Source organism: Ixodes scapularis, unplaced genomic scaffold (assembly GCF_016920785.2).
Source record: "Ixodes scapularis isolate PalLabHiFi unplaced genomic scaffold, ASM1692078v2 PGA_scaffold1__304_contigs__length_218370807, whole genome shotgun sequence".
Taxonomy (NCBI): domain Eukaryota; kingdom Metazoa; phylum Arthropoda; class Arachnida; order Ixodida; family Ixodidae; genus Ixodes; species Ixodes scapularis.
The window spans coordinates 53596452-53624191 of NW_024609846.1; the positions used below are offsets into that span (position 1 = coordinate 53596452).

Below are 27740 nucleotides of genomic sequence, written 5' to 3' on the forward strand. Positions count from 1 at the left end.
TGCAGCGTGTGCAGTGCCGCTAGAAATTTACGATGGCAGCGGGGATGGAGGCAGGCGCTCTCGCGAAGTCTCCAGCTGCGCCTTATTTCCGGCTTCGCATCAGCCGACGTTTGCACCAGCTGTGGTTATGGACATGACGTTATTATAATCAACGATGGAGTTTCAACTGGCGGTAGTGTGCGGTATCAAATATGCCTCTTGTGAAATTCAAGCAGCCATAGCGGCGTAGTGCCGCGCTAAGCACCCTGGGTAAGTTTTGGTTACCGTGTCGGTTTCGATATGCCAGCATCAATTTACGACATCCCGTCACAATCAAATACAGTGCACGCATTTTCGTGTATGTCAGTTTTCTTAAATATATTGTATTGCCTAGCAATACGGATAGAATGGCACGTTTTTGGGGCTCCTAACGTACCAGAGTTTGTGCACAGGTAAACAAAGAAAGAAAAAAAAAAGTGTATTGGGCTAATCATTCTGTTCCGTCGTCTCAATGATTTATAGGATTTTTAAATGATCTGTTACCCAGAAAAGTCATGCCGCTTTCTGGAACGAGCCAGGCCGCCAGAAAAATGTGGGATGAGGCCGGCGCTTCTCCTGCTCCTCGCTAAATCTAGGCAGGTCCTTAAGGCCGCGGGGGTTCGTTTTTGAACAAGGATTCTCACGAAGATTAGTGGGCGCAGCACAAATGAGCATTGACTTACTTTTAAAGCAGTGCTGAGGTGCACGACTCCGTTAAGGAAGCAATGGAAATCAAAACCGTGCCACTCCTCTCCTTGGTTAAAGAGATTCCATAATGCAAAGCGCGCAGTGTTGGATGCAGAAATTTCTGGAAGCAGGCAGCGACCAGTCTCAAACTGTCTTCCGATTAGGTGTTTCCATGAGGAAAGGTGGGGGCATTTTCACTCTGCGCTTAATTATAAGGATGCATATCACAAATAATTCGTAGGTACTACTGGGTGTCACAAAAAAAATTTACACGGTCTTTTTTACCGCAAAAATAAACTAGGCATCGCCGAACGCTCATTCTCCGCACAAAGGTAGAGCTAGAGGTCACAACCAGATGCCAAAGTTTCAGCCCGAATTGATAACTTAATCAAAAGTTACAAGTGATTTTCTGAAAATTTCAATGGGAAAATGGAGCTCATTTTCGCACGTTCTCGGTTTCTAGTGCCATAGACCCCATGTGTTCTAAAACTCCGTCGACCGCCATTTTCCCATTGAAATTTTAAGAAAACCAGTTATTACTCTTGATTAAGTTATCGGATCGGGCTGAAACTTTGCCATCTGGTTGTGACCTCTAGCGCTACCTTTGGGCGATGCCTAGTTTATTCTTGCGGCAAAAAAAAACGTGTAAATTTTCTTTTGTGACACCCTGTAGATAGCTTGGGACATTTCTCAGTTCCGCAGATGAAACTATTGGTCAGTTACGGCGTTTTTCTTTTAAAATTCAAGGCATCAGCAATTGCGCTAAAAGGGCTTGGTACATGCATTTCTGTTCACTGTCCGGCACTATTAGCGCGAACACTGCATTGGCGCTTTTCTGCAGGGGTTTACGTACCAAAGCAATGAAGAGCATCCTAAAGATTCAAGAGACATCAAGCACAACATACTAATACTGCGTGCCTATTTGTGCGTATAGACGACCAAAATAAAGTAAAACCAAGTAATGAGTGTGAGTTGCAATAAATTACAATCGTTTTACTTACTCTATTGCTCATTTATGGGTGCATGCCTGGGTGCAGTAAAACGACGAATTGCGGTGGTGCATGGCGCACGACACCTGACGCCTGGCAGCGAACAGAATTTAAACGGTTTCCGGGGCTACGTATGGTTGGGGTGGTGGTGGACCCTTTGAAGAATGCCAATACCTGCAGTGCGGATCGCTGCAGAGCCCAGAATTGATGCTACCTGCAACACTTCTTTCTCCTCCTCTTTTCACCTTTTTACACGTCACTTTAGTTTCATATAAATATCGCAGATTACCGATATTATAGTCGGTTGCAAGCTAAGAAAAAACCGGAAATGCCTCTCAGAGGAAAATGTAATCCTACGCCGAGAAACGCCAGCCAATCGTTTTCATGACGTCACGATTCCGTGGACCAATCGCGATCCTTTTGAAAAAAAGAAAGCTCAACATGGCTGCTGGCCTTAGCAACGCGACGCTAGTTTCTCGTGACAATTATTCTGCTTTTTTGCACCGTGTTTTACGTGCCCGAAGTTACGCCCCGAAATCTTAATGGTATCGGCTTGCGTTTGCAGCAGTTTTTGCACGACAACGTGAGAATCCAGCGACGCTCTCGCCAACGAAAATTTCGAAGCGGGCGCGAGGCTTAGCGCTGGAAGACGGTATGTTAGACAGTATCTTGGACAGAAAATGAATTGGGATGACGGTACATTGGACATGACTTTTTTTCTTTACTAAACAGCTATTTCGTTGACAAAAACGTATTCTAACTTATTTAAATGTCCTGAATGAATTAAATAAATATTGTAGTAGTTTAAGACACGTTTCCTGGAGGAAGAAAAAGCAACGTTGCTAGCGAACTACTTTCTCGACGGCGGAGGCACTTCAGATGGGCGCAATGCGCTTGTGGGTGGAGCTAAAAGATTGTTCTCAGGTTGCATCCGACTATAGCGTCATCGGGATGATGGCACTCTTTGAACAAGTCCTACGTTTTTTTCGGCTGTGATTCTTGCTTAGATTCACAGCTTGTCTTTACATACTTGCCGTGGAGCATAGGATTGAACCCAGAATACTCGGAAGTTACATTGCTAACTGATGAAAAAAATACTTTACCAAATAAATTGTGCTGATATAATTTTTATAAAGTTAACTACTTTTCTTAAGTTAATAAAGTTACCTACCCAAGTAAAAAATGGTAATTCTTGTCATTCTCCTCCGAAGAGAAGGGGAATTGGTGGCCGAGTGGTCTAGCGCACACCAGCTCGGAGCACGTGTAGCGAAAGCTCACGCTGCAGAACCTAGGGTCCTGGGCTCAATCCCCGCCTCTGCCCGTTTCGATCTGGATGAGCATCATACCGGCGTGCGGTCGTGTATCACTACTGCGTGTTACACGTTAAAGGCCCCAGGTTAGCGGTTGTTCCCCACTGGCTAAATTGCTCATTTACGGCTGAAACACCAGACGCCCACTGAGGCAGACTAACTTCCGCCTGTATAAACACACACACAACTATTTGCTTTGCGCCAAAGAGGCAAAATTTATGAATGTTTTTTTCAAAGGCAAGCACAGGAGCACAGCTAAAATGAACTAATTGCTGTCTGCTTCAATTTGAAATCGGAAGTCTCACATCCGCTAGCGTCAGTTGAACCTGTAGCGTACATTATAATAACTCTATATTCATCAAGCCTCGACAGCTACGGCTGTACAGAAAAAACCGAGAGTAAACGTCATATTATCTGGAGCCCAACCTTCACAAGGTGCATTGACCTGCGTTTACTCAGATAACTCACATCCCTGCCCCGAATCCAGCTATCTTCAAATCAGTGCCTCGCTGTCGCAGGTGCTTGACGACGCAATTAGCTTCAACTCAACGCATGCGCAAGGTGCTTCCTGAGGTCACGTCATTCGTTCGGAGCCTGGGCTCACGTACTATGAACTTATACATGTGACGCAGCTATATAACCAGCCAAACAGAAGCGCAACGTGGGATCTGCAGCCATATCTTCACAAGGTGCCAACTCTAACCTGCGTTTACCCAGGTAACATAAAACAACTTTGTCTTTTTTTGCATGTTGAATGCAGATTCGAAACCATGGGTATTGAATTGTGCATTTATCGTGACGGATTGGTGTTTTTGGCATGCCTAAAGCGTCTAACAAAGTCAAATCTGAATCAGTTTTCTGGTTCACCCCAGTGCGCCTTGTTAGGCAAAGTGCTTGTGTTTTGTTTAGTCTTGCCTTCGTGTGCAGGGCATACAGATAATAATCTCGGAGCTGATGACCTTACTGGCGATGGCGAAATCTCAAAACTTAAAAAAAAAAAAAAAAACGAGTTGAAGTACTGATTGCTACTAAGAGTAAACACCAGGGTGAAAATGCCAGCCGATTTGATAAAATTGCTAATGTAATTACTGAGATACGTTCAAGAGTGATCGCCTTAAAAGCCAATTTCCAAGATCTCGCATATATTCGCGAGGATGTCAACCAGCTCAAAGTAGAGGTTGAAAACGTTAAGACTGAACTCCACCGCTCACGCCCCGCCAACACTGATAACTGATGTTACGGTGAAACTAAGGAGGAGTTTCAAGGTCGGTTTGAATCTCGTGCGAAGAACATTTTTTTAATGTACTCGGTGTTCTTGTAGGTGCTTTTGAATGCGGTCACAGCATTGATTACGGCAGCCGTCCGAAATATATACGACCTGCCTTAGTTAAACTACTTGCTTATCGTGAAAAGGTTTCTCTACTAACGAACTCTGCCTAACTTAAGAAACACGGATCGGATAAGATGTGGCTCGACGAGGACTTTTCACCTCGAACCAGACTTCCGCGTTCTAACTTTTGGAAATGTGGTCGCGAATTATGGTCGTAAAATCTAAAAAAAAAAATGCTTCAGGTTGATAAGTCGCACCTTGACAAGAAGAGCTTTAAGTATGCAACTTTGCGGAAGACCGTGTTGTTAAACTGAAATCTAATGAGGCACCGCGCGAATGACTTCTATCAGATAGCAAGGAACGACCAGGCGCATTGCTTCCCGCCTTTCTTTCTTGGTTACCACCTTTCAAAGTGAGATAATGAAACAAGATATTTTATTTAATAACGCCACCATGTGTGAACGTCAAGTCTTCCTAGGCACGAAGATGTGGTTATCACCAAGCACTCTAAAAAATGAACTTAGGAAGAACAGTTTTTCTATCTACCGTAAAGACAAATTCGCGCAAATAGGCGTGGTGTTCTGGTAGCTGTCAAAAGCTATCTTTCGGCATCTGCAGTTGCAATTGAGGCTGAAATGAAAATAGTTTGAATCAAATTATAAATGATGCACAGGAATATTGTTATAGGCATATGTTACCGCCTTCGTAGTTTTTATTGTTCTTTTTTATCAGAATTAAATGCGACTCTTGACAAGGTGTTTTCGGATTACCCTGATGCAATAGTGGTTCCCGCCGGGGATTTTAATTATCCAGGCATTGACTGGGTATCTGAAATTATGAACTCCCTTATGTAATGATAAAAAAGTGTCTTGAATTATAAATGTAATGAGCAGTTTCGCCCTCCACCAAATTGTAAAAGTACCTACAAGAGGTGACTCAGCTCTGAATATTTTTCTACGTATCCTTATTGCGTAAGTGACGTGAACAACTGGTTTTTATTTTCTTAGAAGCGTTATGCAATTCTTAGATTCAAATGATGCTTTATTTGGTAATCAGCATGGATTTCGTAAAAAACGGTCTTGTTTCTAAAACGCCAGGAAAAATCATTCGAAACTTTGCCAGAGCCGACGCCGTCAGTGATCAGCGCTAATACTTTCGAGCAGGGGTTTCGAAAACGCGGCCCGCGACTCGCTGGGACGCGGCCCATAGCCATCCGGCTCCATGTCCCCTTTCCCACGCCCCGGACGCTAGAAATGGCACGTGCCATAGTGATTTCATCTCGGCGATTTTTTTCCGCTGAAAACGAAGCTCTGCGTTTTTTTTTTTTTTTTTTTTTTTAACGTATTCACATAGTTTGTACTTATATATGTTCATCTGCCCCTGGTTTGGCTTTACTGTTTGCTTCCCAGCTTTTTGCCATGTTAATCAAATCTACAACACTTCTGCGACTAGGCTGCAAGCGCGAGCTCTTCAATGACGGACGCGTCTCGGCTCCGCGAACTCTCGATCTGCAGTGGCAACTGCCAAAGGCAAAGCTATGAGCTTGGGATCGTCGCAAAAAACAAAAAAAAGATATTTCCACTAAAGTGCACATATTTTCTCAGACTGTTATAGAAAGTGTCAGGAAAGCAAGAACTGTCGTATTAGTATTTTTTTAAAGATAGTATAGCTTGTTTTATTCCTGAATAAATTGAGCAAGCGGGACGATTGTGTGCTTCCTCTGTTGTCCTATTCGATATGCTAATTTGTTGGCGGGCTGTGCCATTTTGTTGTTATCAGGTGAGATCTGGGCTTAAAATAGTCCTATAAACAAATCCAGTCTTAATATGTCACTGGCAAAACCGTGAATTTACAAAAAAACATAGAGCACGAAGTACCTTCTCTTTAAAATCTTGAACCCCCTCCCCCCTGCCACGCTTTACGTTGGCACTCGACCTCCTGTGGTGGGTTGTCTGGTCCCCACACTCGAGTTTGAGACCCCTGCTTTGAATAGAACTGGTGGAATAGAACTGGTGTATGTTTAAAGAAATGATTCCTGGCCTTACTGCTTGATACATTCCTAAAGCTCGGATTATTTTTAATACTTGATCACGATGGCTGAATTTAAATATAAAAAGAATGCTTAGATAAAAGAGGAGACTCTTCCAGTCCGACAGAAAAGACAATGGCGATGCTCTATGTCCCTGCTTTTGTGGGTTACGCTAAATTTGTAAAAATAAAATAAATAAATGCGAAACGATTTTTTAAACGACCTTGACAATGTCCTGATCTCTAATAAAACGGAAAGGAAAATTATTAACCCTTCTACAAAGGAAAGATACCCGGGTATACTAGGGTGGAATGGAAAACAACTTTGTGACAATAAAGTGTGTGATAACTTCAATAAATAATTCAATAGTCTTTTCATCCCTTGAAAGTTACCCCAGAGCACTATTACCTTCCCAGAATGCCTTCAGTGAAATGGAGGTTATAACCATATCTCCCGAAGGAATTTTGAGCTTAATAGAAACCCTTCCAAACCATCTCATCTCCTAGTTGTGACGGCATAAGGACACAATCTTAAAGATGACCAAGCACACCTTATCTTTTGTACTGAGTAAAATTTTTAATCAATCCCTCCACCACGGGTAGCCTTCCCACTTACTGGAGACATGCTTACGGAATTCCTATAGTTATGCGAGGATCTTCTGACTAACTTAGCAACTATAGGCCTATTTATTTAACGAGTGTGTGTTGTAGACTCCTGGAGAATATTATTGGTACAAACGTTATAATTTTTTTTTAATTCAAACAATGTTTTATATTGTAACCAGCATATATTTTATATAAAAAAAGTATTGTAGATCACAGCTTTTTGAGCTGGTTACTGACACTCATAAAAGCCTTATTACACTTACACAAGCAGACGCATATGTTCATTGACCTTTCGAGAGCATTTGGTTGGGTACTGAACTACTTTAAAAATAAACCACTTTAAAATTAATTCAGTACCAATTATTTGGATAACCAATTTTATTACAAGAAGCCGGTATGTCAAACTTGGTGGGGCAACTTCTTTTTTTTAGAAGTTATTTCAGGAGACCCAGGGGAAACATAATGGGTCCTTTGCTTTTCCTTATATTATATATTAACGATATTGGTTGACAACTTAGAAGCAGTGTTCGTTTGTTTGTCGACGACGTCATTTATCGCGCTATTACCAGTAAAGCTGATTGCATGGCATTGCAAGAAGACCTATATATGTTTGATTTAGGTGTGGTGTGCTGAGGGACTCATGTCTATTAATAACTTTTAACCTAAATACATATTGGTTTCGAAATCGCGTAATCCAATCTTTTTTTCTTATCAACTTGTTCTCCAGCCATTAGAAAATGTTATTTTAAATTCCTTGGCGTTCGTTTAAGTTCCGACCTGTCAAGGAAAAATCATATTGAACATATAGCTCCCAGTGCGAATAGAACCTTAAGAATCTCATGACGTCATCTTTATTAAACTTCACCAACAGTCAAACAGCTGTCATACCTCACCCTCGTCAGATCCAAACTGGAATATGTCTCAACCATCTGGAACCCTCACGAAACTTAACCCTCCGACATGTTAGAAACAATTCAAAACCAGGCTTCATTCTTCATTCTTCCCGACTGTTCAACCTCAAGCATTTCAATACTGAAAATATTCAATCACATTACCTTTTCTTAAAGATATGCGCGTTGTCGACAGACTATCGTTTTTGTTTCATAACATGTTTTCCAAACCATAAACTGATCGCGAATTCTTCCCACCAGCTAATTAGATCTCCCTTCGTCGTGACCATTGTCATAATCCCGAATCGCCTTTTGCCAGAACTAACACTTTTAAAAATTCACCCCTCATTTTATGTCTAAGTGATCGGAATGTAATACCGGAGTCTCTTGTAACAATAATTTATCATTCCTTATTTTCAACACAGGTCACTCGACATGCGTTTTCTCACTGGAATATTCCAAATAATTAATGAAGGCGAACATAGCTTGATAAATTGTTTGTTTACCTCTATTTTAACCTTATACTATGTGTCCAACGTGTTTCTATATTACCCCCCCCCCCCCCCTTGTTTAATAGCCCACTGGTGGTGTTGAGGGTTTTTGTGCCGCTGTAGCGGCGTTGCGCCGCAATCAAGAAAAGCGGGGGCCTGGGCTCACGAGCTCGGGGCGCGTAGGGCTAGAGGCGCTAGCGATGCGGAGCTCGGCGTCCGGCCAGTCAGCAGCGTGCCAGTCAGTCAGCGGGACAGCCGATGGCAGTAATGGTGTGTTTTTTTCGATATCTGCTTCGTTGGTCTTTCTTGCGGGTGAGCGATGGTTCTGAAGGTATAATACATGAAATGAAGCGAAATGTGCGCTAACCGGCACAAATAAAAGGCGTACAGCGGAGCGGGTGGTATTCGATACACGCTGCGCCACCTGGAGGCTCCTGGAAATTGATAAAACTACGAGGGCGTACGTTCTACTCCACGGAACCGATGTGTTTTACCCTCCCTTGCTCGGCCTATAGCACAGCATTCGGCGCTAGTATGGCGGGCTAAAATGGGAGGTGTTATTATAGGGTTTTAGTAAATCGTACGCTGTGAAGAGTGAGCCCAGCGGGCGCGTGCTCAACCTACCGGGTGATTCAAGGAGACGGCAGGCTCTTTAAATCGACCGGAAAATTCGGTTTCCTAACCTATCGCGCTACGACTTTGTGCAGCGTTGCCCAAAGATGCTGAATTTTTTTGTAAAATTTGCAAAGAGCGAACTTACCTGAGGAAAAAGTAAAGAAAGAAAAAGGCTTAGCTCCTATGGAAACGCAGCGACGCCACCAGTCTTCAAACAACACGGCACCGTTTCGCACGGGACACAAGATATGGCGCAACGAATGCCGCCAATGTAAAGCCCCTCGATATGTTTTCGTTTGTCTTTGCAAGTAGCGTCAAATGCGCGAGCGCACGTGGCCCAGGTCTCGAGCGGCCCTTGGAAGCAAATGGCGGCGCAGCACTGAAATGAGCGGCCCTTGGAAGTGAATGGCGGCGAAGCACCCGCTCGTGGCACGCGTCTTGCGCATTTCCACAACAATGGTTGGCGGTACTTGTGAAAACACCTTTATCAAGGGGCTTTACGCCAACGAACGAGCATAGGGCGCCGAGAGCTGGCGTCTTTAGCAGACAATCTCTTCGACTCAAAAGCTGAGCGCGTTCCGCGGGCGGCGACAGTCGGAGAAACAAAAACAGGCGCGGTAACAAGGAACTGCAGTTCCTTGTCTGCTAAATACGCCGGCTCTCGGCGTCGCCTGGTCGTTCGTTGGCGGCAGTTTGCGTCGCGACCGCTTGCGCCATCTCTTGTCTCCCGTTCGAAACGGCGCCGTGTTGTTTGCAGACCGGTGGCGTCGCTGCGTTTCCATAGGATCTAAGCCTTTTTCTTTCTTTACTCTTTCCTCGAGTAAATTCGCTCTTTGCAAATTTTACAAAAAAAAAAAAAAAAAGCACCATCTGTGGGCAACGATGCAGAAAGTCGTAGCACGATAGGTTAGGAAACCGAATTTTCCGGTCGATTCAAAGAGCCTGCCGTCTCCTTGAATCACTTGGTATGCTTGAAGCAACGTTACTAAAACACTCGGTTGGGAAACTCGCCGTCGAAACCTGGGCCGCTGGCGTCCACCGAGACCGAGCTAAATGCGACGACAGCGCCACTCTTTATCGTTTGTCTGTACTGTGGTCACCTTGAGCTTTTTGAAAGCCTGTCTTTTGCGTAAAAACAAACGGAAAAGACTCGTTTTGTATAAAATTTATTGGAGTTTAGTACAAAAAGAGGGGCGAGTTATGTTTTTAAAATCTTTAGTTTGCAGGGGTTTACGGCACAATTAATATTGTTTTTATAACACCATGCCTCAGCGGTCCTTTCAGGTAGCGCGTCCCGACCTAGGTGCATTTTAACTTCGGTAGTTTGACGCGGCACGTCCGCCGGGGAGACAGGGGTGGCACCCCTGTAACCCCTTCCGCTGTATCTGTTCTTAAAGCCAAAGTAGAAGTCACGAGCAGTTCCTCGAGTGGCCGCTGCGGGAGAAATGGTGGCGTTGTGTTCGTCATTAGTTCGGTGCTCGGAGACAGATTGGGGCCACTCTTTCAAAGCTGTCTCTATGAGAGTTTCCCAACTGAGTGTTTTAGTAACGTTGGCTTGAAGTGACGGCACCAGTTCCCGCTAGGGAAGTGGAGCTCTAGAATACGATCTACTAAAAGTCTCCCTTATCACACGGGCAAGAAGGGACATGCTATTCATGAATAAAGAGCATCATACGGGTGTGCTGGAAAGAACGCCACCAGGCACTCCAAGATTAGAAAAGAGAATTCCAAGAATGTGCAGGTTTAGCGTTTTATCCCACTCCCTAGAGGTAATGTTCGGCCACAAGTGAGAACACGACCGTTTATAATTTTCTTAAATATTTTTGAGTGTTTAGTTTTATGGAGAACTCAATTCACAAAGAATTAACTTGTTTCTACCGTTCTGGCGCAGCTGCGGGCTTACTGATGTTGCCATGGTGAAACGGACACACCATGAATGAATCGCGGGAGAGCCCTCGGCTGCTGGGGGAAAAAAGCAATGGCCACGCCTCCACTCTTAGCTCACAATAGCGTTGCGCCGGTGGTGCACGCTGGTAGTTTCGTCGTTCCGATTGAAGCGCCGCGCGAGAAAGGCAAAAACTCGAAATGGGGTGCCGTTCGCTGTCGTCCTCTTTTGAGTTTTTGGCTTCGTCTCGTGACATGAGCGAAGCGAGCGCGATGGCAGCAACGTAAATTACCCTGATTAAATTCACGCTTCGTGTTTTTTACAATTACTGTAATGGCGCTGCTATTGCCACCTGTTCGAAGACAATGAAGCAAGCAACACTGACAGACGGTGAGTGACCTTAGCACGTGAGCGACAGTGTCCGAGGCAGCACGCCGACACTGAGCCAGCGTTGGGGGGAATATTGTTCACAATATTGGCCCAGTTTCATGTTTTGCATCCCGGCCCAGTGTTGGACCAATATAGGCTAACGATCGTTCTAAAAATGGGCCAGAATCGGCGATATCATTCGAGTTCTGGGCAGAGATGGGCGAATATCGGTTAACATGGCCGCGGCCGCTGCGGTGTCAGCGGACTTATGCCAAGCCAATGTTACTATAGAATTAACTGATCAGTTGAGAAACTGCCATAGAGCCTGCTCCATAAACGTGGCACCGATCCGTACTCGAGAACCGAGCTAATAGAGATCGCAACGCCGCCATTTCTCCCGCACCGGCCACTCGAAGAATTGCACGTGACTTCTATAGGGTGGTTCAAGTCACCAGGCTTGATCTAAAATGAACCGTAAAAATCTACGCCTGCACGTAGTCATCTAAACTTTTCGTCAAAGGTGTATTTTGCAGGTTTTTTCTTGTAAAATTGCAAAGCGTAGTTCTATTTTAGTAAAAAAATAGGGCCAAGAAACTTGCCAGGGTCTACGGCGGGCGGTGAGCCAGACGACCAAGTCCAGTAGCGGGGTGTGTTTGGCGTTCATATTGATAGATGACGTCGGCAGCAGCGTCTGAAGGTGCAGCCGACCAGCGAAAGATAGCAGACGACACGCAGACGAAATCCGTTGGCAGAAAAAGCGCCGCCGTTATGCAGACGCGTTTTTTTCTTTAAGTTTTGCTTTTATTGTTCGCATTTATTTTTTAAGCGAAGGTACATTTCGAAAACATTATATTCATTTCGATAAACCACGGTGGTCGCGAGCCGTCGCGATTAGTCGCGATAAGGCGTTCGTATCTATCAATACGAACGCCAAACACTGGACACTAATGGATCCCTGTCGTCTGCGTTGCTGCCCACCGTAGACTCTGCAAGTTTCTTGGCCTTATTGTTGACAGAAAGAGAGCTACGCTTTGTAATTTTACAAGAAAAAAACGATCTGTGAATTACACCTTTTACGAAAAGTTTAGATGGCTACGTGCAGGCGTCGAATTTTACAGTCCATTTTAGATCGAGCCTGTTGACTTGAACCACCATATATTTTGGCTTTAAACGGCCATTTTGGCTGGCGCCGAAACAGATACGGTGGAAGGGCTTCAATTGTTGGGGGAATCGTTACTTCTTGGCGTTCCAAAATATCGATCAGTCTCAAGAAACCCAACACTTTTATTTTGAACCACATACACTCGTTCCAAACAGACGAGCCAGTTTCTCCTACTCCGCTCGCTTGCGTTCCAGCTTTCGTTTTCCGTCTCTCCACTTTCCTAGCTGTTTATCTTCGCAGCTGCATCCGGCCGCTGCGGGTACGAAGTTAAATCTAGAGGCGGGAAATTGTATAATAAAACATCAAAAGAAGGTGTTCAAAGAACAAAGAACAGCAGTGTCTTTCCAGCACGTTGACCTTGTTGGGGCGAGAAATATATTGTCTCCAAATACAAATTGGCTACCTGGTACAATAATAAGATAGTGTGATTCATTTTCTTGTGTGATTGAATTGGAAAGTGGTCGTACGTTCAAGCGACATGTTGATCACCTCCACCGACGTTGGGGAGAGTCTGCAGGTACACCTGCAACCTCTGAATGCGGAAGAGGTCTCCACGACTACCGAGACACGCAGTTGTAAGACTTCTCACAGCTGACATCGCAACACAGTTCTGGCAGAGAGTTACAGAAAAATGATCCTTTGGAAGCGTCGGCCCAGGAGGACGTCGCCACTTTTACAATAGAAGCACCTGGCGATAATGGGGCATTAGCAGGCCGCCCAACGCGATCACGCCAAGCGCCAAGTACTTGCAAGACTATGTCGTCAAATAGAAACACTTTGGTGTGGCATTTACAATTACGAGGGGAAAGAGTGGAGTGACGCTGCTATCACAGCGTGTCAGAAAAATGATGAAGCGAGCAACACTGACAGATAGTGTGTGGCCTGAGCCCGTCAGTGGCAGTGTGGTCGAAGCTCAAACCCTCTCAGTTTTAGCACTTCAAAAGAACTCCAGGTGGCATAGCATGTGTCGAAGGACATACGTTTCGCTGTTCGCAAATCATTCGTGCCCAATAATATAGGGAGCGGCCGTAAGCACCAGCACATTTGTTTTACATTTGTTACGCCTTGAATAATTTGAATTTCAAACAAGTTGTTTCCCGAGCTTAATTTTTAGAGCTAAGCACAAATGTGGTGAAATATTAAAAATAAAGCAAAAATGGCGGCCGTGCATTTCTTATTCTCTTACATCAGCCTGTTCGTCGTCTGCGCACTGGTGTTCAAGCTCGCATTCAAAAACAATGGTAGCATCCCCAAAGTATACACTGACAGAAATACCAGGTAAGATGAAAAAAGTTTCGGGGCTACTTTTGTAGCCTAAAACGAGACGGCGACACGGTGGTGATGGTGCGCGGCTATCGAAAGCCTTCACGCGCCACCATGCCCAAGGACGCCGTTCCTTGAACGTTTGTAGCTGCGCCACTCGGGTGTTTGGAGTCACGTAAACGAGCACATTAGTGTTTTCAGAATTGTCTGCAAACCAGAGCGAAGAGTAAGCATCATTGGTGCGTCAAATTGGAAAGTCTAAAACAGAGATATTTGAAATGATTTGGCAGGCTTACGTCGAAAAAGCAGTGAGTCCTTTTAGACGTTTTGAGTCGAACTCGCGCTCCCAGAATGGCAGAACACTGGAGGACGCGTGGATATCGGGGAAGGTAGTTTTACGTCTCTTCGTCTGATGTTCAGAAACATGTTACGAACAAGTGATGTTCAGAAAATCTTAACTTTCGAACAAGATAACGGCAACGTTACTAGAATGCTCAGTGTGGAAACTGCAATAGGAACCTGGTTTGAAAAAGTGGCTCCGAGCCGTAATAGAGAGCCAAACTAAATGCGACCGCAACGCCGTCATTTCTCCCCCAGCGCCCACTCCTGGAACTGCAAGGCTGCACGCATGGCCTCCAAGATCCCGAAGCGCGCGCGCGAAGCCTTCGGGATCTCAGAGGCCATGCTCCACGTCATACTTGGGTCGTAATTCAATTGCAGTGATTGAATTACTTTAATTTAATTACTTTTCTTGGTAATTTATAATTGTAATTAATTACTTTCGGCTAAAAGGAATTGTAATTGTAATTTATAGCATCTTCGATCAACTCGCACCGGAATCGCCCTGAAACCTGGGCAGTGCACAGCGCTCCTCGGTCGTGCAGCACGAAGTCGGTGCGATATCGAGGACAAACTGCGCCGCTGTGGTGCACTGCGGCGAGCTCCACCATGCGTCACCTCGCATTTTATTCGTTTTTTTTTTTTTTGCGTAGGTCCGCGCGCGGTGCCCGTCTGCTGTCAATTTCTCGTGTTTTTTTTACTCGCGGATTTGGCGGTCCCACGCGAATGAACATCGTGGACGTGATTGTCGATGGGGTCACGAAGCGGGTGACAATTCCACAGATATATGCTGCCCATCATAGCTGGTTCGAGAAAGAGAACCACCACATAATGGCCGTACCTCGGTGTCATCGAAACACCTCGCAACGCTTTCCACGAAGTTCATACCTTTCGAGCGCTCCTTGCCACCGCAGCAATCGCCGGTAACCTCGGCAATGATAAGAAGCTCGCCGTTTCGCTCTCAGAAAAGCTGAGGAATTCATCGAGTGCAGATGCGAAGCATGTTCGATTTTGCAAGGTCGCCACCTTGATAGACTGCGCGTCTGCTATTCCCCGCCATCTTCTCGATTCCCGCTCCTGGCCGCAATGCCTGATGGGGCTGCACCCCGGCGCACCGTCGATTTTCTCGGTGCGCGTTGGGGCAACGAACAGCTGCACCGGGAGGGTGCGCTCCGTTTATCGAGGACGTCCGGTGCGCACCGGTGCACTTGATCGAAAACAACGGGGCGCACCGCCGAGCACCGGTGCGCACCGGTGCGGATGATCGAGGATGCTATTATTTACATTCTAGCGTCAGTAATTGCGAAATCTCAGGCACAATTACAATTACTTTTGCAAAACTTCGCGGCGCCGACGGAACCTCTCTGAAAGCCAGCACAAGCGGCCTAGCTCTCGGTGAAACACTCGCACACAGACACGCATTCACACACACGCACAACATAAATAGCGTCGCATTGTTTGTTGTTTTACTGCTTACCCTGAGGGCTGAGAGACAACAGTCTTTGGAGGCTATCACAACGGCGCCGTGTAGCGCCGTCTGCGGAGCGAGCAGCAAAGAGTAGCGTAAACATGCCAAAATGTAAGAAAGAAAAAAAAATGAGCTTCAGTTTTTTGCCAAAATCGGGAATTTTCATTGTCTATGAAGTTATTTTTCTTTCCTTTTTGCCAATTTTTTACGTCGCTCTTCCAGTACTGTCGCATATTTGTATTTTTGTATTATTTTAAAGTTTATTTCGAGTTGGTTTTACTTCGGATGTTATTTGCATAATCATTTTGGAGACTGACTTTGCACCTGCGAATATTGTCACCAATGATTCCGGAGCCCCGATTCGTTTTTTATGTATTTTTGAGCGATTCTAATTTCAACTCAGTGTAAATAATTTACAATACCATGATATTCGTATGCGATTAAGGTGATATTAGCGCGTGTGGGTTTTAGTTTTATTTGAACACTTGTAAAATATTCATACGTGACTAATTGTCGCATTTTTATTTGCCTGGCAAACAGAAGTCTGTCTGTCCACCCATTTTTTTCTTTAGCGATCTGGCGTCTTCCAGCAAATGGAGTAATTTATTATTATTTATTAAAAATATAAGAACGTAGTACTTCATCGCCCCAAACTGTTAAGTTCTATCATAAATTTAACAAAATTCATAAAAAAAGTACAATACGTGGCATTTATGGAGCGATGCTTAAGCCTCCTCATACATTGGGGCAACGAATGAACAAATAAATAGGTTGCATTCTACACAACTCGTTTAAAGTTATATGGCCCAAGTCGGGTCGCTCTCAAAAGTAATTGTAAAGTAATTGCATGACTTTTTAAAAGTAATTTGTAATTGTAATTACTTTTCATGTAGTAGTAATTGTGTTTGTAGTTAAACTGCTTTTGAAGCAAAGTAATTGTAATTGTACTTAAATTACATTTTGGAAGTAATTCACCCATGTATGCTCCACGTATTGCTTCATTTCGAGTCGCGCGAGGGCCGGTGGCACAGGCGGCGCCATATCGCAGGCCATCTCGCAGTAGCTAGGTAAAGCGAATTTTATGCTTGACTTGCAGCTAAAGGGTGGCGCTTTTATCGTATTTAGTTTAGTTTGGATGGACCCCAGCGGTTCAGGTTTTAAGGGTGAGTTTCCCAACTGAGTGTTTTAGTAACGTTGGATAACGGGTAGTCCCAAAACTTTGCCATCAAGCACGGCCTACTGCATTTCAGCGGAAACTCGGCAATGCGAAGCTAAACAATTATAAAAATAAAGCACCGTACCTTTGTTTTGGGGGGAGATGCTGGAGTCGTTAAACTGTAAACTGAAACTGCCCCTGCTCCAATGATACGAATTTTAGCAGTGTATTACATCTGCTAATTTCGCCTAAGCAGCCATTGACTTCACTTTGCATGACTTAATATGAAACCTAGTGTTTCTTTCTCGTTTGGCGTGCTTTGTATATCAATATTTTAACTATCCCTGCAATTCGAACGTATAGAGGCTTGGAAAGCACTTGTGATACTTGTGTAAAATTACTGCGAGTCATGTTCAGGGTCAGTGGATTCAAATTAAGTTTTCGGATGCTATAATAAATACATTGTAATAAATAGATTTTAATTATGACAGATTCAAGGAACGGAGGTTCCTTCTGGTCAGAATAGTGCGTGTACAGTGATGTCTCGTTAATATGGACACCTCCGTTCCCGTAAAAAATTGTCCGTGATGTGAGTCGTCCACGATAACGAGACAAAAATGCATGCATTTTCCCAGTTTTTCCCCGCTAGTGGTGTCCATATAGTGGGGTATTCATATTAACGGGATCCATGTTAACAAGACATGACTGTATACGGTTTTATTATGCAGATCACAATTTTATTGGAGCCCAAAAATGCCAAGAATTGCGCTGCTTTCATTTTGGAAGCAAGCACATAAATATACAAAGAGGACTGTTAATCAAACCAGCTTGTTCAATAGAGCACTCTTTGAGCAGACTGTCGAAATATCAACATCTGGATGACTTACACGAACGCAGTTACGTGTAGAATAACTCATTTCTTTCAGATGTTTCCGGTAAAGAAGCCCCATTAGATAAGACCAATTTGTTGGCCCACTTCACGACACAAAAGTTTGCTATCTTACTTCCTTTGCTCCTTCTGGTTTACGCCGGAATTACACTGCTTATACACATTAAACATACAGTCTCCATACATCAGTCACCGTGATACTCGTCGTTCGGATGCTGCGTTCCAAGTTTCTTTCTGAAATCGTTGCTATGTGGCATCCGAAGCACGGACGCCGCCTGGTGATTTGCGTTCAAATTTGTTTGCAGACTGTCTTTTGTATGATGTATAAGCTGTGTGACCCCGGCTCTAGAAAGCGCAGTGATTGCCAATAAACCACAATCGGAGGAGGGACAAGGGGATTTGGAGTCGTTTATTTCGTCAACGAACCACCAACACGAGTGAAGAAACGTGACTTCCTTTTCTCAGGAAGACACTTCCAGAAAGACAAGCATGGCACCCGTGCTGGGCTACTGGGACACCCGGGGCAGGGCCCAAATGATCCGCAACCTGCTGGTCTACAAGAACGTCGCTTTCGTGGACAAGCGATATTCGTACGGCCCACCACCGTACTATACCGGCACCGAGTGGGAAGCCGATAAGTTCTCTCTGGGTCTAAAGTTTCCCAACTTGCCGTACTACATTGACGGAGACTTGAAGCTGACTCAGAGCCTCGCCATCATGCGCTACCTCAGCAGGAAGCATGACCTAGCTGGCAGGTAAGGTTACTTAAGACCTGGAATGTAAGACCCGAATAATCTTGCCAATAGGCCGATCTCGCCAGCCAGTTTCGTTGCAGCGACGTACATCGTAGGAACTCAGGCGTTACTGCTTGCACGACAACCCCGCTAGAGGTCAGGGCCAGCAGAGCGCAAGCCACATCACCTAGTAGACAAGGCTGGTTCATCACGCTATCATTGGTGAACCCCCTACCCGCAACAAGCTGAAATGCGCAATTCCGACCAATCTTTGGAGGAGGCGCCCACCATTAAATTGCAAACGCTCCCCAAGGTTTGAGTTCGATTCTCTCTTCAATCTAGGCTTTTTAGCACGAGCTCTCTCGTGTAGAGTTCTGCACGGGCCGGAATTTCTAGGCCCGGCCCGACCCGGCCCGGTAGAGGCACGGCCCGGGCCCGGCCCGAGCCCAACAGAATATTTCATTTCTAGGCCCGTCCCGACCGGCCCGGAAGAGACACAGCTTGGGCCCGGCCCGGGCTGTGTCTCTTCCGGCTATGTTAAACATTTAGTTAGTTTTGTTTATCGCACTAATCCTGCATGCTACTGCATAAACTCGTTGTACCGATGCATTGTTGTGGGGAGACGGACGGAATACCAACCACTAAAGATATACGAAAATTTTAAAATACGATGGGCTCATCGCGTAACTTATCTTATTTACTGTGTCTCTAAGAAACGCGGACAACGAAGGTCTAGCCGGTAATCCGTACAGGAGGATGCAAGATGATAGGGACCTTTAGCAGACCGTTGCCGTGCTCCGCGTGCCGCACTACCGGAGCCTTTGAAGCATGCTTTTAAGCGCGCCCCCCGCGGTCACGGTACCACCCGGGCGCGCGCTTAGAAGCATGCTTCAAAGAGGCTCCGGTAGTTCGGTGCGCGGAGCACGGCAACGGTCTGCTAAAGGTTCCTAATCTTTATTTCCTTTTCACGATGGTTGGGTGTCACAAACCCACATGTATTATTGGAAATTAACTAAGCCGAAACAACCGAGCTACAACAGAAAGAGTCTGGTGGCACTGCCCCGACGCGAGAAGTTGAACTATCGACAAAAGGTATGCGTACGAGGGTGGCATACTATCGCACTCATCATGATTATGCTGCATACTGCGCGCTATTGCCGAGCCCATGCTTCTGCCGGGAGGTTTTTTAGTTATCACAATTTTTGCCTGTTCGTACGTAGGAAAATGATTTGAGTGACACAGGGACCGCACGGCCAACCTACGAAGGCGGCGACTAGCCCGGGTAGGGAGTAACAAAGAATAAAGTTGAGTCGAACGTAAACCTTTCGGTGGACATCCACCTGGTTAGGAATGACAATGAATGAAATGAAAGTCGAGTCGCACTGAAGTGCTCATCAAACACAAAAAAGGAACAGGCTGCGTTCAATGGCCACCTCTCTTTGATGCTTTGGCTTCTCGCGTCGAGGCAGCGCCACCGGTATATTTTGGTCGTCGCTCGATCGTTTTGGCTTACATAATTCACGACACTACAAATGCGTATACGTGCAGACGTGCACTTCGGATGTATTTACCTTTAAAACATGACTGTGCGTTCACATTCCCCTTGTCTAGGGATCCCGCATAGCCAATCACTGCAATCTATGTAGGAGTTCAGCGGATGACGAGGCGGTAAATATGTATAAAGCTAAAAATAAAGACCGATGGGACACTGAAGATCGCTTTTCACGTGGTCACGTCATGCGCAGTGTCGTACCGCAGACTTCAACATTGGCTTCAGAAAAACCTTCGGACTCGACCTTTGTTGGACACCCTCCGTATATCGCAAATAATTGGATCGTTGAGAACTTTACGGGAAAGTAAACACACCTCCATTTTATGAAGTGTATACTTCCACATATGTAGTATCGCTTTCTGGTGATGATTGCGGGGACGGTTGGAGCAGATGCTCGGTGAATTCTACGGCTGCTTTCTGTTCGCAGCTTTGCACCGGCTGTGACTGTCAAGCCGAGTCGGTTTTTGCTGTAGCGGTGAAATTAGAGACTGTCCATGTTTATCATTTAAATCAAACAACCGTGGTTTTCTCTCAAAGGCATATTTAGAGAAATAAATTAGCAGTGAAAGCGTCACGGGGAATATGTATTCTTTTAATTTCCGAAAAGCTTTCTTTGTGCATGAGTAATTTTATTGAAAAGTAAAACGAAGTGCTTGGTCGTCTTTAGAAGAATGGACCTTTTCCGAGAAGCGTTCTGCGCACGCGCGAGCGCCCGATGCCAAGCTGTGGAAGTCGGCACGAAAAAATCGAGGAAATTCGGAATGAGGCTGTAAATCGACGAGTAGAACACGTAATTGCAGCATATATATAATTGTGTTACACAAAAAAAGAAAGTGGACGGAAAGAAAAACACGACGTTTGGGTGGACGCTACGGATTTCCTTCTTTAAAGTCGCGCTAGGCCTACCTCGTTGCGTTGGGCACGCGACGCTGCTCAGAGAGCGAAGCAACTGGTAACGTAGCTCCCATTATCGATGGTAGCGCAGGTAGGTCACTTCCTTGATTTTTAGTTCGTGCAGCCACCGCCTGGTGCCGTCGGTATTTGGAAAAGGTCCATTGGTGAGTGAAATTAACGAATACATTCAGAGGATAGAAGCAGGCTCGATATATGCAGATGGTTTGAAAGTGTTAGGGACTTTGGCTTCGTCTCTGAAGCAACCAACCAAACAAGCCCCTTGCAAGTCAGCTTGACAAAAGAATGGGCGTTCCGACAGCTATTTGTCCAGGTCTTGATTTCCTCCATTGTTTGAGAAGATGAAGAAATAATCCACGCAAATAATCACCACCAACGGGCTGCAATATTGAATGGGCTGGGAGGGGAACAATGGTGGACAACTTGAAACTGTGACGATCCAAGCTGACATTGCTGTGACCTTTAGTTAGTTCAACGTCACTTTTTTTCAGTAGAGAACCAACGATTAGCGCTATCACTTAGATGAGCAAAATTTGTCCCCGACTCGGTTGTTTTTTCGGACCTTGTATCAATGCCCCTACTTGTGCAATAGGAATATTAAAGCGACCATTAAGCTTTTGTCAGATATTCCCATGGAAAACGGATGAAAGCTTCAAGAAAATGACCATCAAAACAGCACAAACAAATGAAAACGCCAAACGTTCCGTTTTGCGGTGTTGGAGGTCTGGGCTCGCTTTCTTTTGCGCGAGTAACAGCATTCGTTTGTGCATTCGATTGCATTATCGTGACCGCGGGATCCCAGCGCTCTGGCTCGTCTCGAGCACAGTTACACCGGCTCCATGAACGGAGTAAGGGCAACTCACGTATGAAAATTTCTGATCTGTGTCTTTTACAAAAAAAGTCGTTCACCTGGAGCAGTGGTTCTCATCTATTGATGTTTCGCGGACCCCTTGTGGATCGGCGGAGATGATGGAGGACCCCGTTCGTGGCGAGGGGAAGGGAAAGGTATAGGTTAATTATAATAATGATTTAATAAATGAATACAACGAAAGGCTAGTTTGAAGTAGACGTTTCTAATTGACATACAGACCAGAAAACTCACCCGAAAATTTTGACGTTTCATCTCAGTCAGGGATGGGCAGTATTTCAAATACAAGTATTTGAAATACGTATTTCAAATACTTTGTGTATTTTGCATTTGTATTTAATTACAAATTGGGTAATGTATTTGACGTGTGTATTTAAATACTAAAACATGGGTATTTCAAATACAAGTGTATTTAAATACAATTTTGTGGGCGAAAATACATCCCTCAAATTTATTGTAACGACTCATTTTGCTCATCCGAAGAGGTGCCCAAAGCTGCTCTTTCTTCATCTCAATGCCAACGGCAACGACAAACCAAGAATCTCTTCACCACTTCATACACCAGTCCTGCGGCAGTTCGCGTCTCTCTCATCGCGGGCGCCCGGGCACGCCGGGCGCCCGCGGCACTTGCCTCTACTACGATAAATAAATATTATTACCAAAGTTACAATTCTCGCTAAAGTTGAAGCTTGGGCGAGTTGGTATGAAATATTTAAAAGGCTAAAATAGCACAAAAAACGACGGACAGGGTAAAGAAGGACACAGTCACAGCAATTATGCGTACATATTGCACCGTTGGGTTCAATAAAAATTTAGTTGCGAGTCAGCACTCTGTCTGTGTCCTTCTTTACACTGTCCGTCGTTTTTTTGCGCTGTTTTATCCTTTTAATTACAATTCTTGTTTTTATGCATGTGGTTGTAAGATATAGTGTCCATCCTTTATTCGGCCATGGGGCTTTTTTTTCTTTTTTTTTTTTTCCTCCGGCTTTATTTTAAAGGCACTGTCCAGAGCAGGAAGAAAACTACTTTTTGCACCGAATGCAGTGTCTCAATCAAGCACAAGCGTTTAGTGACTTTGTGATTACGGTGCTAGTCCAGGGCAAGAATAGTGATGAAATCGACGTTCACAGGCAGACCGGCTAAATAAGTGCCTGTGACAACTTGGGATGCTTTCTAGCCTGATTCCCATCCATATTTTTGCCTGGAACATTCTAAATGCACGGGTCGTCCAGATTTTCGTAACTGATGCGAGTTGCAACAATGAAAAATTTTCCAGCTAGTGCTGCGCGTCTTGGTCGTCTCGGTTCTTTGTTGGTCTATACCAAAATGTAATGGACAAAAAAAGCTGCTTGAAGCTCTACTTTTTTCACCTATTGCGTCCAAGCTGATTATATAAATTTTTTGTGACTATATTTCTATTACGTTACTGGAGTCTCGCACACTAACCCCCGAGCGTGCGATGCAAAATTAAAATGAGATATCCAGAAACCCGTTGCAGGTGCCCTGAAGTCGCTGATGCAAATTCTGAGGAATGTATTTGGAAAAGTATTTGAAGGAGACCAAATACAGTTGGTTGTATTTGTATCTTGTACTTAAATGCTTTTCTGGAAATGTATTTAGATTTGTAATTAAATACATTTTTGACCAAGTATTTTGTATTTGTATTTCGATACATATTTGCATGTATTTTGCCCATCCCTGATCTCAGTCTAAAAAAGTTCAGCCTTTCCACTCTCGTGAAGAAGGAAGACCAGCGGAGCTGTACTCGATGCACTGCCGCTACGCGCACGCGCCCATTTCCCGCTTCTCGTCCGACACGCCGCCGATCGTGGATACGTCTCCGGCGACCCAGGGTTCGGAACGTCGCGTCGCGCCCGGGAACTGTTCAGCCGGCGTGGAGTGCAGTCGTCGCTGAGCCTCGCGCTTGCGCTTGGCGTCCGTGGCATGAACGTCGTCCGTGGCGTTGGCCCGCCAGCGCCCTTAACATCGCTGGTTCTGTTCTCGGCGGCGGCTTTCCAGGCGAGCGATGTGCTCTTCTTTGGCAAGGGAATCTGAAGCGCTCGACGCAGTGGAAGTGGAGGCGACAGCGGCTTTGCGGCGGTTACGGACCCAATCGCGCTGCTGCGTACGTCGCCGCTTCTTCCGCAGCCAGTCTTCTTCCCGGAAAGGGCACGCGGCTGACCCATCCTGAGTCCAAACCGAAACTGATAAGAGCGTAGGAAACAGCGCGAAAAACAGACGAGGACGAAGAAACACACGTGACGAGTGCTGCGCTCGTTACGTGTGCTGCTTCTTCGTCGTCGCCTGTTTGTCGCGCTGTTTCCCACAATAAATTCCCACCAACGCGCCACCCAACTATCCATTCTTCTATGATAGCTGGAAAGCTTGGTGCCGTCTACCAGCGACGGCGGCAATCATACTGGTTGCGAGCTTGCGGCCACTGCTTATAGGTGGCGGTAGCTGCTTTGGTAGGTTTGTGTCGGCATACCGGACACGATCCTGGGGAACCTAGCCCTTAACAGCTGCGCTGTAAAAATAAATGCAACTTATATTACGGGCTTAACTGAGGCAGGGCTTCGCGGACCCGAAAAGATCCGCGGACTCCCATTTGAGAACCACAGATCTAGAACAACAATTGCTATGCCCTAAAGTAAACACGGTGCAAGATCGCCGCAAGCACACGCTGGACCGTATCACGCAGAGCCATAACGCACAGCGGACACTTCATGCTGAAAGTTTGCTCTAGCTGATAGCGTTATGTCGTTGTTTCGAAATATCTTAGTATCCGGTGTTTCAGAGGAATCTGAACATCATTTTTCTCACCGCAAAAATAAACTACTCCTTTTATAAAGCTCAGCTTCCGCCGAAATGTTGTGCAAGCTGGGATAAAATGTATAAGTTTCAGGACTTAATAAAAGCGATAAAAAGTGAAAGACTTTACAAATCTCTGTGCCGTTAATTTAAAGCGAAGCTCCTGAGGGGGAGGAGGGGAGGGTACGATGGGGAGGGTATACACTTCCCTCTCTTCCTTACGCTCTCCTCCTCTTCCCCATCCCATCCTCTTCTCTCCTCCTCCTCCTCCCATCCTTCTCATCGTTTTCTCCTCCTCCTTTCATTCTCCTCCAAGAATGTTGTTCAAGCAGTTGGGATGAGATGTCGAAGTTCCAGGAGTTAATAAAAAGCGATAAAAAATTAAAGACGCTTCTAATTCTCTGCAATACCGGATTAGAGCGCAGTTCTTGAGGAGGAGGAGAGGACGGTACAGAAGAAAGGGTATGATCCCCCTCCCCCTCCCCTCCTCCTCTTCTGCTTCCTCTCCATTTAGCATGGACATTTTTGCGAAATTTTCCTCGAACTTTAGCGGGAAATAGTTTCCGCATAATTCATCAACAGAAAATTGTTTCCACTAAATTTTTTTCCGGTAAGCATAGCGGGAAAACTTTTTCGCTAAATTTAGCGGTGATTTTTTTGCGATACATTTGGAGGTTTAATTTTTCCGCTACATCTAGCAGAGAATTGTTTCCACTAATTTTAGCGAGGAAATTGTTCCGCTAACTTTAGCGTGGAAATTTTTCAGCTTATCTTGGAGGGAAAATGTTTCAGCTAAATATAGCGGGGAAATTTTTCCGCTGAATGTACCGGGAAATTTTCTGCTAAATTTAGCGGGAAAACGCTCCCTCTAAATTTAGACGGGAAATCTTTTTGCTAAATTTTGCGGGGAATTCGTTTCGCCAATTTTAGCGAAGAAGCTTTTTCGCTAGATATAGCGGTGAAAATTTAGCTCCAAATCTAGCGAGGAAACTTTTCCGCTAAATTTAGCGGGAACATTTTTCCATAATGCAACTCGCGGAATTATGCCGACAGCGACGGCAATGGCGATGGCGAAGGCGACGCCGCTGAAGCTGGAAACCGGCGCCTAAGAGCTGCGCTCTAAAAAATTAAATACCTTTACAAACCTCTGTAACGCGAAATTAGAGCGCAGCTCTTGCGGAGGAGGATGGAAGGGTACGAAGGAAATGGTATGCCCCTCCTACTCCTCCTCAGTGACCTCTCCTCCTTCTCTCCACCTCTCGCCCTGCTCTGCTCCTCGTCCTACCCTCCTTTTCTCTTCTCTACTCCTTCTCCTTTCGCCCTCTCCTCCTCCTCCCTACTCCCCCTCCTCGTCCTCCTCCTGCTCTTCCTTCTCCTATCTCCTCTTCCTTCTATCTTCCTCCTTCAATGTTGTTCAAGCAGCATGAAATGATATGGCGAAGTTCCAGGACATAGTAAAAGCGATAAAAAAAGAAAATGATGGCCGACGTAGGCCAACAATACATGAGATAAACACCTGGTAGTGTCTCCATAAAAGGTTTTTTAAACTAGCCACTAATTTATGCATTTGAAATTTTGGCATCTGATTCCAACACTTAGCGCTTCATCCTGGTGAAGGCTGAGCGTTCGAAAAAAAAAAGTTTTGCTGTGAGAAGACTTTTCGGATTGCTCTGAAACGCGGGTTTTAGATCCTTTGACGAAAGTCGCAGTTTGAAAGTAAGCACTACGATGCTGCTACTCTCTTCTATTTTCCATCACTAGAACTGAAGAGGAAGTCACTCAACTAGACCTCTTGGAGCAGCAGTCTCTAGACCTGTTTATGAAATTGGCCCGGACCGCGTTTGAACCGAATTTGGAGGAGGCCCGAAAGAATTACGAAGCAAGCTTGAACAACGAACTCGAACCCTGGGCTGAGTTGCTCCACGGACGAACGTGGGCCCTGGGCGGAAGGCTCACCTACGTGGACTTTATACTCTACGAATCCCTGGACTGGATTCGCGACTTCGGACCTGATACTTTCCAGCGTTTTTCAACTCTACTCAAGTACCTTAACAAGTTTGAAGAGTTACCCAACATCAAGCAGTACATGGCGTCGCAGAAGTACCGCAAGTATCCTTTTCTACGTAGAAAATGGACGTGGGCTGCCAAGGAAACGTCGTCTCAGTTTTGAGAAACGTCGCTGCTGGAATATTTTGGTACAGAAATAAGAAAGAATTGTCTTTTGCAACTTCATAAACGTCGGGTAGAATAGAATTGAATATTAAAGTTTTACTGAGTTCATTTTTCTCAAGAACATTTCAACCGGTTAACCTGGCCTTCCGCTGGCAAAACAAGGTATTCGAAGCCTAATGAACAGGTAAGCTAAGTTTATATATACTTTGCCACGTTATCAATAAACTACATTGCAAAACAAGTATCTTTATGCAAAATAAAGAGCCTTCGGGTTAAGACCTGATAAGATGGGAGACAAGTTATCCTTCTCGTTGACACCAGGTCAATGGAGCCACGGGAGAGAAATTTAGAGCCTCAGAAATGCAGATGTCTGCTCACGAACTGCCTTCGTCCGGCTCAAAACTGCAATCAAAGCAACACACTGTAGTTCAAGACTATTTTGCGCAGGTTTTAGAAATATCTAGTTTTTAAATATGAGCTTTTTAGCCCTCTTAAAGGAGCGGTGCAACGATATTCATTTGAAATGTTTTTCACTTTACACGAGCTTACTGACACTAGTGGGACTCAAGGTTACTCACGCGCAACGCTACTGGCCAAGAAACTCCTTTGTTGCGGTGTAATTTCAAGGACAAAAGCGATCCTTTTCATTCAATCTCTCCTTTGCAAAACTTGATGACGTAACGTGGGGATCGCAGTACACTCCAATGACGATATTTGAATACGGTTCATAGATTGGACCCGAGCATTGCGTGGGCACTCGATTTGGGTTCGTGATAATTACTACCTCGACATGCATTCGGGTAGTGGCTCGTGTCCACTCGCTGCAACGACGACAGTGACCGAGCCATAACAATGTCTGGAACTCAGCGCGTGTCCTAGCTGTGCCTTGCCAGCCCCAGCGCGTGACTATGATCAACGTTGGCGGCATATAATCGGCTCCAGATCACGTGGCCGCTTGTTCTGGCTGTGAGTTGAGGGGGTGAACGCTGCTCGCTTTTATATTTTTTTTTCTGGGACTTCTATTGCTTGGGGTGAAAAACGAACGCGTGTTTCATAGGTCATTAACGTCAGGGATCCGTTCTAAGAGGTATTTGCGCAGAGCACAAAAATTGTTGCATCGCCCCTTTAATTGTGCTTCTGCTTCTTTCACCCTTTTCCGGGTACCTCAGTCCCTGCCTTGCTGAATGCAGCTCTCG

General features: G+C 45.2%; 1 protein-coding gene across 1 annotated transcript; it reads left to right on the forward strand.

The window, feature by feature from the left end:
* Positions 1-17963: 17963 nt before the first annotated feature.
* LOC8034838 (glutathione S-transferase) lies at positions 17964-26613 on the forward strand. The gene is made up of 2 exons (XM_029970262.4): positions 17964-18250; positions 26134-26613. The coding sequence occupies exons 1-2, from the start codon at positions 17985-17987 to the stop codon at positions 26540-26542; spliced, it is 675 nt and encodes a 224-aa protein (XP_029826122.2). The 5' UTR covers positions 17964-17984; the 3' UTR covers positions 26543-26613.
* Positions 26614-27740: the final 1127 nt, after the last annotated feature.

Excerpts from the sequence above, each read along its gene's own strand:
- LOC8034838 (XM_029970262.4), top strand. The coding sequence starts at position 17,985 with ATGGCACCCGTGCTGGGCTACTGGGACACCCGGGGCAGGGCCCAAATG. Across the intron at positions 18,251-26,133 it reads AAGCATGACCTAGCTGGCAG|AACTGAAGAGGAAGTCACTC; the intron begins GTAAGGTTACTT and ends TTCCATCACTAG.